Raw genomic sequence first — 11416 nt, 5'->3', positions numbered from 1 at the left:
GTGAAATATTTGTAAAACTGCTGTTTTCTTCACTATTCCTGGACACATTTCACCATGTGGTCAGAAAAATTATTGTCTGAAGACAAGTGCTTTAATATGTTCTCACCCATATTGAAACTTGGTTTAAAAGGTCAGGGAGCCAAAAGGAAACTATCCAGTGTTGATTGCCAGTAAGAAGGGCCCTTTGGTTTTCTGTGGAGTATGTATCACACGTTCTCCCTCCTCCACCACAGGTGTCATTCTACCTTCAGCCATCATTGTATCATAGCCCCAAGAGGTCATGAAATGGCTGTGCATGGATTTCCTCCTTTGCTTTTGTGATGATGTTGTCTTGTGGATTTGGTCGGGATTAGTAGTTTGCCAGGAGTGTGATCCGTTGAATAGCAGTCCATAGCCATGGAAATCTTGTGACTGACGTTTTCTTTATGGTGGTTGGCACAGAGATTTGTTGCCTACAGATGTTGCTAGTTTCCTCTCAAAGATTCCACACAGTGGGGAGAATCAACAAGAAGAACTTTGGAGCATAAATGATGGGCACCTTTGAGAACTCCATACAGTTTTCGATTTGGGCTCCTCCTAACACAGATCCCTGCCAGTGTCACATGTGTCACATGACAGCAGTCTTTCATTTCTGGGTATGTGGTAGTGAGATTAAGGAACAGCTTTTTAAAAAATGAGTGTCAGCAAACTGTTGAAGAAAAAGCACCCTTTTCATAGCTTCATATACTACCATGTGATGCAATAACTTACTGTTTCGTAGTAGTGTAAGTAGAAAAGGGTTTTTTAAATGGATACATCCTGTAGAAGGTCAGTATGTCAGCTTGTCCAGACATAACGCATCAAGGAAAACCTACTGGTAGCAATAAATCTTCTGAAAGGACTTCTTGTACTCATGCACCTTTAACATATCTAAGTACTTTAAAATGAGCCCTCTTAAGCTAAAAATGGTAATGTATTTAGGTACATCAGATAAATTCAGACATTTGAATAAATCTGCCAGGTTTTAGTTGGTAGGATCAATGAAATTTGGTACTTCTTCCATCCAAAACTAACTTACTTGTAACTAGTACATAAGGCTTCTCAATCAACGAAAGCCCAGTTATTGGGGGTTTACATTTCCTGATTGAGAATCTTAATTTTTTGCCCTTTTGTTATGCATCTGTATTGACTCTTTCACCACTGAGGAGCCACACTATCAGAAGTACAAAAGAAAAGGCAAAACTGAAACCAGGTGAGTTGCAGTGAATGGAGGAGGAAGGAAGTAGTTAACAGGTCTAAAAAAAAAACACCTCAGTTTTTTTATTACTTGAATTCTATTAAATCTACATTCTTTGCTTTATACTTCCCTTTCTGTCCGCATCCCCACTAGTCACAACGGTATTTTACAACTGGAATGCCACTTCATCCCTCTTTCTCTGCTGTGCACATTTGTCTAATTCATATCTTTCTGTAGCGTTTCATATATCATTAATCTGAAGTAATTTAAAACCAGAACGGAGGAACAAGTATCAGATTTGTCATTTCCAGTCTTATAAATAGAACTCTCAGTCTAATGTTTGGTTGTAAGGAGAATGAGTTTGCAGGTAAATGAATTGCATGGCAACCAGACATGTGCCCTGGCTTTGGGAGAAATACCCTGAGATTTGAAATCAAAAGGTACAAGGAACAGAACAATGCTAACTACCAGTGCCAAAGGGCTACTTTTTAAGCATATAAGCTTTATCATAGTCTTGAAAAATATTAACCATAGCTTCATTCAGCTGCTTTATTTAACCCTTAGTTCCCAGATAGCTGGTTTTTTTTTTTTAAATGGGTCTCCAGCTTTCCAGTGAAATGTGACACTATTCTCAATAGTATGCGTAATACTGTTTTCTAAAATTACACTCCATAATTATTGTTATTCTGTAGAAAACTGTACAGAAGACAAATAGAATAGCTTCAATAGGAATATAATTTAAAATTTTTTTAAATTTTAAATAAATTCACTTCCATTGCAGTAAAAGAAATGAGTGGCATGTGTCTTTTAGCAAAAGGAGCTATTCTCTGGTTTTTCACTTTGTCAATCTTAGTTTTTCTTTTGCCCCAAACAATTTCCTTGTGATGATAAAAGTTATATAAGTTTACTGTTTCTGACTATGACTAAGTCTATTACTTGTTGTGGCTTTTGTGAACAATTATGTTTTAAAAATACCAGTTTTGCCTCTTTGGTTAAATATGGTGAGCATGGATATCACAATTATTTTTTAACTAGATTCTTCAGTTTATTTAATTTTTAAAATAGAGACAGGGTCTTGCTGTGTCACCCAGGTTGGTGTGTCACCCAGATTGGTCCCAAACTCCTGACCACAGGTGATCCTCCTGTCTCGGCCTCCTGTAGTGTTGGGATTACAGGCATGAGCCACCACATACGGCCTTTTGGATTCTTTAAAAGATTTCTTACACTTGTGACCATAGGCCAGATCCGTCTTTTAGAAGGTACTTTTGCTAATTGTAGAATATCTGACAACGTGAAAGACCTTTTTCCCTTTTCTAAATGGTTGGCTTTCAATGGAAGAAGATGTAAAAAAATGACAGAATTTACAGTCTTCTCTATGTCCAAGATTAGGACTATGTTATTAAGATCTTCTTTTAAGGAAAATAAAGGAAAAATTGCCACTACTAATTAGTCTAAACTTAAGAGTCATTCCTTAATATTTGGTATTTTGGTGTCTCAAAATCAGACCAGTGCTGAGTTTGCAAAATAAAGCTGAGAATACTTAACTCTGCACTTTAAGCTGTAAGTTTTATTTTGCCTAAATTAATGATAAGCAGAGCAGCCCTGAACAATTTTTTATTTATACAGTCCTGTTGAGGAGTATAATTTTTTTTTAATCTTCATTTTTCATCTCTGTTGAAGCTGTGTAAATCTTTTGAAATGCAATTTTGAAAAATTTTGTTTTTTGAACAGTTCTTCCCCCAAAAAACAGCAAGCATTTCCAGTGGTGATAGGTATTATTCCTGTGTACTTATGTATTCCCTGTACCTGAACACTTGTTGCTGCCTCACAAGAAAATAGAACTTTTATGTTAAAAATAAAGTCTGTTCTTCTTGAGAGTCTTCCTGTGAATTTTTATGACTGCTGTCTCTAATTCAAGTTGTTTCTTTTCAAACATTTCTAGCCTGAAATAACTTTTAAACGGTATATTGTTCACAAAGTGATAGGAAACGTGTCACGTCGGCAGCAGGTTCTTGCTGCCCTCACCTTGCTCCGAACTGGAGGTGCCTGACCTTCGTGGCACGTGCTCAGCATCAGCATCAGCAGGCCAAGAGCATGAGAGGCACACGGGACCAGTTCACAGTTGGCTAGAGATGAGGGACTGGGGCAGTTGCGCCAATTCATTCTAAAGTACATGAAGAGGGTTCTTTTTTTCCCTCTTACTGATTAATCCTTGCTAAATCTACCATTGTCTTCCTTTGTGACAGTGGTTTTGTTTATATATGCAAGATGGTTGTTTGGGCCGAGGGAATTAGACTACATCCACATAACAGAGCTGGTCAGAAGGCAGCACTGGAATCACTTAGATAGCAGGGACACATTTTAAGGAAGTAAAAAAGTCACCACAGGAATTTGGTCACCAGATTATTTTGTTAAATTTGTTGCTTAAATTTAGAGACAGGGTCTCACTCTGTTGCCCAGGCTAGAATGCAATGGTATGATCATAGCTCACTGTAGCCTTTAACTCTTGGACTTAAGCAACCCTCACACCTCAGCCTTCCAAGTAGCTGGGACTATAGGTGTGTACTACCACACCTGGCTAATATTTAAAATTTTTTTATAGAAATGGGGTCTCATTATGTTGGGCAGGCTGGTCTCAAACTCCTGGCTTCAAGTGATTCTTCCAGCCTTGGCCTCCCAAAGTGCTGGGATTACCGGCATGAGTCACCACATCCAGTTAAGATTTTTTTTTAATTCTTTCTTTTGAGTCAGAGTTTCACTCTGTCACCCAGGCTGGAGTGCAGTGGCATGCTTATGGCTGCCACAGCCTCAATGGAAGGCAATCCTTCCACTTCAGCCTTCCAGGTAGCTGGAACCACAGGCACAAGCTGGTCTCAAACCCGTGGACTCATGCAATCCTCTCTCTTCCACCTCCCAAAGTTCTGAGATTACAGGTGTGAGCCACCATGCCCAGCTAAAAAATTACTTCTAAAGGAAAGTGTTAACCAGAGTTTGGGGATAGCTAGGTGTGTTTGTGAGTGTGAGTGTGTGTGTGTGTGTGTGTGTGTGTTATATTTGAACATAGAATCAACTGCAAAGAGAATTGGCACATAAAGTTTTCTACCTTTCTTTGTCTCAGTCTTTCTTTCACTCAAGAGGTTGAGAGGAGCAAATATGTAAAATGTAGTACTTGTATCCTCTTCATAGCAGTTCCTATTCATGGATACCAAATACCAGACTTCCTCCTAGATTTCTTTTAAAATATCTTTTTATCTACTTGGACAAGAATATTAAAGTATGTTATGATGTTTGCTCAACCATGCTTCTGCCATTTTCTTTTACTGTCCTGCCTGCATGGTGACACTAGCATTCATTTGATTAATGCCATCTTTTGAGTGAAGGTCATACTTTTTTTTTTTTGAGTTGGAGTCTGACTCTGTCACCCAGACTGGAGTGCACTGGCCACTCCCAGCCACTGCAGCCTCGATCTGCTGGGCTCCAGCGATCCTTCCGCCTCAGCCTTCTGAGTAGCCGGAATTACAGGTACATGCTACCATGCCCAGCTGATTTTTATTTATTGTAGAGATGAGGTCTTGCCAAGTTGCCCAGGTGGGTCTCGAACCCGCGGGCTCAGGAATGTCATACTTAAAATGTGTATACAATTTTTGGCATTCCCTAATTTTTATAATAACCCCATGAAGCCAAGTACTGCTGTTTTGACTGTCATATAGATAACAATATCAGAAGTAGGTCAGGTAACTTGTCTATGGTCACATAGCTGGGAAATGTCAAAGTCTAGCTTTGAGCCAAGTCTTACTCTAGAATTCATATTTAACCACTAAACCTCACTGCTATTCTGCCTACATAGGTGACACTGATCAAATATAGGTGTTGGTTTAATTGAAGATTATGTCATTGCCATTGCCTTGTTTGTTCTCTTTTGTGGTCCTCTTCATTGCTACAACTGCTGGCACTTGGTTTCAAGTGCAAAAAAAAAAAACAAGCTGGATAGACATCAGCTCCTGACCAGGGAAATCAGTGACAAATTCTCAAGCTCTCTGGTTTTTAGTGTTGCTATAGCTGCAAAAATTAGAGAATACATATACACATATATGTCTCTTTAAAACACACACACACACGTACATACACATACATATTTTTTAATTTGAAGAGCACATCTTTTACAGAAAAAGCTAACTAACTTCAATCACCTTTTTGGTAGATTTTTTAAATTTACCTGATTTTTTTTTTTTTTTAGGGAAAAACTTATAAAGGCAGCTTTTAAATCTCAATAACTTGGTATGTCCATTTCAGAGAGCAAAGACAATAAAATGAGATCACCCATAGTATGAAATGCATGACTTTCAGTACTACTGAGTTGTTAACATTTAAACAACTGTTTACTTTCTAATTTCTGTATCCCACAATTCTGGGGCTGCTTCATTGCTCCAGGCAGAGAAACACAGAGCCATGCCGACTATGGAAGACAGAAGTGACTGGATCAGTTTTGCTGTCTTCTTTTTATTCCTACTTTCAGCAAATCAAGTTAAATACTATGGCTTCAATACAAATTTGAGACAGAATTTTTTGTTTTATGCCATCTTGCAATCTTTCTTAAAAGAGGCTCAAAAATAGAGCACGTTTAAATTTCTTTTGTTCTAATGCTTTAAGATCTCTACATTTCTAGATGGTCTAAGCAGATAATTATGTGAAATAAATATCCATAGTTGAAATGCAAACACTTTTTCAATGTGCAAATACTGAAATCTATTTTGTTGAAATACAATTTGTTTCTAATCCTGTCAGATTTATGTTTTACAGTTAAAGATTTCAAAAAATAGTCATGCTGATCTGATTGTATTATGCCCTGTATTGCTACCTCCCCTGTAAAGTGATTGTGGAAACAGTAGGCAAATTTTAGTTCTTCTGGTAGCTTTTTAAAGCTTAAACGCATCCTTATCTGGTATAAAATAAAGTAGAAGACACATGTTTCTCCCCATTTAACGTAAAAAATAACTATTTTGAAAGCTGTTTTCAGCTTACCCTTGGTGAAGGATAGTTAATTTCCTTCTACTGAATGGATGGTCTAGATCGAGGCACCCAGTTACCTTGTTGTTCTGTCCTTCCACCCCTCACCACATGTGTGGTTGGTTTCCTAAATTAGCATTGTTGGTTAAAAGAGCAAAATGCATTTTTCTGACCACAAAATTAATGATTAAGCATCAACTAATATTGAGAAAATAGGAATGGTTACAGTTATCAATATCCTCTTCAAAAATAGAGTGGTTAGACTTGTTGAAGTTATAACTAGACTTGCTAACTAAGGCAGTTAATGTTGCTTTACGGAAACTAAGCACCGAATACTAAAAATCTCTTGTATATCTCTTTGGGGAGAACCTTTGCTCTTGAAAAATAAAGTGTATTATCCTTTCACTTCATAGGATGGGATTCAGGCTTTGGGTTTTCCTACTCGTTGAAGCACTTTTGTTTATACCAGGTAGCAGGGACAGCTGTATGCATGTGAGGGAGATATATAAATATCTCTGAACTAATGCATCAGCAAGACTACCACTGCAAAGAAAAAATGGCACAGACTCTCAAGACAAAATTAGTGGGTTTTTTTTTTTAGTTGGAGTCTCACTCTGTCGCCCAGATGGAGTGCAGTGGCCGCTCCCAGCCACCGCAGCCTCGACCTGCTGGGCTCCGGCGATCATCCTACCTCAGCCTTCCGAGTAGCTGGAACTACAGGCGCTTACTACCACACCCGGCTAATTTTTTGATTTATGTAGAGATGAGGTCTCACTAAGTTGCCCAGGTGGGTCTCGAACCCACAGGCTCAGGCAATCCACTCACCTCAACCTCCCAAGGCACGGGATTATAGGCTGAGCCACCGAGCCCAGCTCCAAAGTTAGTGTTTTTGAGACACTCAAAGTTGAGAGTACCAGAGTCACCATGAGTACAGAATTTAGATTGTGATTCATAATCATAAGCTTGGTGATTGAATCTTGGCAGAACAATGACAATATTGCATTCTGAGAAATTTCACTAAATACAAAAGAAGAGTTAAAAAATTTTTCTAAAGAGATACATGACAGCTCACAAACCAAATAAATAAGTAATACTGTGAAAATATTTTGAGGAAAGACTTTATAATCTTTTCCTAAGTCCATGTTTCTGACCTTCAGATAACGTCTCTCCACCTATGCAGTACTTGGCCATTACAGTGTTTTCTAGAAAGCTTGAAGGCAGTTAATAATCGTAATTAGGTCAGAGTGCTATGGACAGGAAGTGGACCACATTTTGCCTTCTTCAGTCCATTCTTCAAAAATGTTTTCTATGTATCATGACTTGGACATTACAAGCAATTCTCCTCTAAATAAGCCAGTTTAGAATAAGAGCACATGGGAACTACTGTGAACAACTTAGCTATATGGAAATGCAGTAAGCTGGATGACAAAAATAAAACACTTGGAAAATTGCCTTAGAACTAAAGGGTGGGCAAGAAAAAAAGGAAAGGAATTGAATGACTGACGTCATTGTGTTTTCATCAGCTAACCCTAACTTCCAGGAAATGGCCTTCCCTCCATCACTTGAGTTCTAAACCCTCTAAGAGTAACAGTCTTTGGTTAGTAATTAAACACCTCAGATGATGCCACCCGTAGGAAGGGAGAAGTAGAAAAATAAGACACTCCCTATTGAGCACACAGCTTCCGTATCTCTGCCAGAAAGTACTGTGGGCTAAATCATGTCACAAATACTGGGTAAGTATGAAAATATGTATAAGGTTAAGGTATTTGGAACCATCTCCCTCATTCAGACAGAAGTTTCCAGGTGGTTTCAGGAGTATTACTGCCAGTTTCTTAGGGACTGTTTTCCCCTTGTTTCTCTTCAGGAAGAACAGGAACACTGCATGTGACTACAGCAGTGTTGTGAGAGACCAGGCCTGAAGATACTGGTACAAGTCTTGAGTACCACTGGGCATTTTGTGGTTTGTGAGATGGGAAGATTTTTCCATTTCTACAGAGGATGGGCTTAACAAATTAATTATTCTGCTACCTTCATGAAAATTTAATAATGGAATTGGGGGTATCTTGATATTGTATGAATGATCATTATATTTTAGCCTTAAAATGAAGAAAAACAAGTGCCAAGTTTCTCTGTGATTTCATTAAAGCTAATTGAGTTTCCAAATGTTATTCTACCTTTCTAAACACACAAGCTGGTCAGATTCTAAGGCTATTTTCCACAACAGAAAATCTCCCACTACTGTTTTATTTTAAAGAACAACCCAAGCTATGAAACAATTTACATGCTGGCCTTTACCACATACAGAATTCTCACAACCAGCAAGGTAACTTAAAGGCTTTCCATAGAAGTAAGCCCAACTCCTTATTGGAAGATTTATTCCTAGCTGTTATTTTGACATAAATGTTGGTGTCTAAATATAGCAGATTCATTAGTTTCTAATATTTTCCGAATAGTATCAGCAGGTGCAAAGCCAAGATATTAGATATACTTAATCTGCTCAAGTGTAGCCATTATCATCTGTCTAAAGTTGGCTGGTAGATGTTATATTCACAAACACCCTGCTTTTTTGTAGGTTGCAAAGGCAATATGCTACAAAAGTGATGTTTCAAGGCCACTGAAGTGACACTATAATTCCAGTCAGGCATTAAGAAGTTCATCATCTGAGTGTCCAATAGCATCTGGGTTTGAAAGTGGATCCAAGTCTGCAAATAGACTGAACCAAGCTGACATGTCTTGGTTACTGTTGTTCGGGGCTGTTAAAAAGAAAAAAACACATTAAAGAGCTTCAGCTTTTTGAAATTATGTTTTTGTACCACTTTTATGATTTGGAAGTAGATGCTGCTTTTGAAAGATAACTGACAATAACAAATTATCAATTATATCCTCTTAAGGATAATTTTGAACAGCTAATGCAGATACCTTGTGCTTTGCTGAGGCATCTATATTTAAATTGCATGCTGTTCTAAGAAAGAACTTGAATTAAAAGTGAAAGGTGGCTGGGTGCTATGGCTAAAGCCTGTAATTGCAGCACTTTGGGAGGCTGAGGCGAAAGGATTGCCTGAGCCTATGGGTTGCAGACCAGCCTGGGCAACATGGTGAGACCTCATTGCTACAATAAAATTTTTTTTAATTATAAAAAATAAAAAGCCAGGCTCGGTGGCTCAGCCTGTAATCCCGTGCCTTTGGGAGGCTGAGGTGAGTGGATTGCCTGAGCCCGCAGATTCGAGACCCACCTGGGCAACTTGGCAAGACCTCATCTCTACAATAAGTCAAAATGAGCCAGGCATGGTAGCGTGCACCTGTAGTTCCAGCTACTTGGAAGGCTGAGGTGGAAGGATCGCCGGAGCCCAGCAGGTCGAGGCTGCGGTGGCCAGGAGTGGCCACTGCACTCCAGTCTGGGCGACAGAGTGCAACTCCAACTCAAAAAAAATAAATTAAAAAATAAAAAGTGAAAGGCAGGCAACAATACAGTCTTCATAGAAACATTTAAGATGATCTACAAAAGGCTCTCAGATGAGTTTAAAAGTATATGTGGGCTGGGTGCGGTGGCTCAAGACTGTAATCCCAGCACTTTGGGAGGCTGAGGCGAGAGGACTGCCTGGACTACTTGGTGAGACCTCGTCTCTACAATATATCAAACAATTGGCTAGGCGTGATAGTGTGCGCCTGTAGTTCCAGCTACTTGGAAGGCTGAGGCAGAAGAATTGCATGAGTCCAGCGGGTTGAGGCTGGGGTGGCTGCGAGCGTGCCATGCACTCCAGCCTGGGTGACAGAGTGAGACTCTGACTCAAAATTTAAAAAAAAGTATAAGTGGTCTTTTTTCCCATCAAGTGAGAGGTGACATTAATAAACTCAGTGCTACAAATCTATTGTAATAAGTGTTACAAAAATATTAGACATAAGGCAAAAAAATTCCTTGAATTCTACCACGGTAGCACACCCAACAGCTGTCATTTTAGTTAAAGTCTTTCTTTTGTCTTCTCCATATGCACTTCTAAATTTTTTTTTTTTTTTGAGTTGGAGTCTCATTCTGTTGCCCAGACTGGAGTGCAGTGGCCGCTCCCGGCCACCGCAGCCTCGACCTGCTGGGCTCTGGCGATCCTTCTGCCTCAGCCTTCCGAGTAGCTGGAATTACAGGCGCGCGCTACCATGCCCAGCTGATTTTTTTATTTATTGTAGAGATGAGGTCTCGCTGCCCTATTTTACAGCATGTGTTGTGTCTTGGATACAACTTCTTGTTAATGAAATCCCTCACATCTCCCTATGGAGTCTGAAAAATGTTATCTCGACAGTCTACAAGTTGCACTGTGGCAGATATTCAAGGGTGTATGCTTAGGCTGAGGGCTAGGGTGCATAAAGACTGACAGTGGCACAGACAATTGGTTGTGGCAGAAGGGTAGACCCCTGAAGGCCACAGAGTCCAGATAGGGTAGAAACCCAGAGGCCAACACTGAGAGATATCTCAGTGGGCAGAGGGCAGAAGGCATTCCTACCCTGAAGAGTCAAGACAACCCTTTGACAGTCCTGGTTAGCACCCATCACGCCAGACGGCTGGGGTTTGAACTGTGGAGATCTGAAGGGTCAAGGATCAGGGCAGCGTGGAAGGTACCCAGGTCTAGGGATACCCTGTGGTAGGATCAGTGACACAGGGTTCTGGCTTTGATCCTGGTGTACAACCTACTCTGAGGAATATTGGGCAAGTCGTTTAACCTCAAGGGCTCTTGTTTCCTCATTGTAAAGTAACAGCCATATGATTCATCATTAAATCGGGATTCCTGAGAGTAAATAAGGATGCTATTAATAATTATGCTAGAAGCATAGGCATCAGCCAGGACGGGTGGTCACTAAAGCAATAACTGACCTCCCTCATGCAGTGTTGAGGGTTCTGGTAGATATGTAAAAATTGTACAGCCTATGCAAATGTGGGATGGTTTTACATAAAGGGAAATGAGGGTCTCTTGATTACATTTTTCAAGGGGGTTCTCCTTGTATACACTATTATTGCCTCCGAGATCATTGTAGGATAGCAAATAGAAGATAAATTGTGATAAAGAGTTAAAAAGGGACCCAAGCCGGGCTCGGTGACTCAGCCTGTAATCCCGCGCCTTTGGGAGGCTGAGATGAGTGGATTAACTGAGCCCGCGGGTTCGAGACCCGCCTGGGCGGTGAGACCTCATCTCTACAATAAATCAA

The 11416-nt window shown here is 39.8% G+C and overlaps 1 protein-coding gene across 1 annotated transcript in view; it reads right to left on the bottom strand.

Moving 5' to 3' along the window:
• Positions 1-8287: 8287 nt before the first annotated feature.
• Positions 8288-11416, bottom strand: part of LOC103256315 (islet cell autoantigen 1-like protein) — a gene marked incomplete at its 5' end in the record, with an annotated part of 32844 nt that continues 29715 nt past the window's right edge. The window contains one exon of the mRNA XM_008054208.1: positions 8288-8976. Within this exon, the coding sequence (XP_008052399.1) occupies positions 8861-8976 (116 nt within the window). The remainder of the gene's footprint in view (positions 8977-11416) is intronic.

This window comes from Carlito syrichta, unplaced genomic scaffold (assembly GCF_000164805.1).
Source record: "Carlito syrichta isolate Samal-C Ts95f unplaced genomic scaffold, Tarsius_syrichta-2.0.1 Scaffold289248, whole genome shotgun sequence".
NCBI classification, from domain to species: Eukaryota; Metazoa; Chordata; class Mammalia; order Primates; family Tarsiidae; genus Carlito; species Carlito syrichta.
This window is presented reverse-complemented; position numbering and strand designations above follow the sequence as displayed.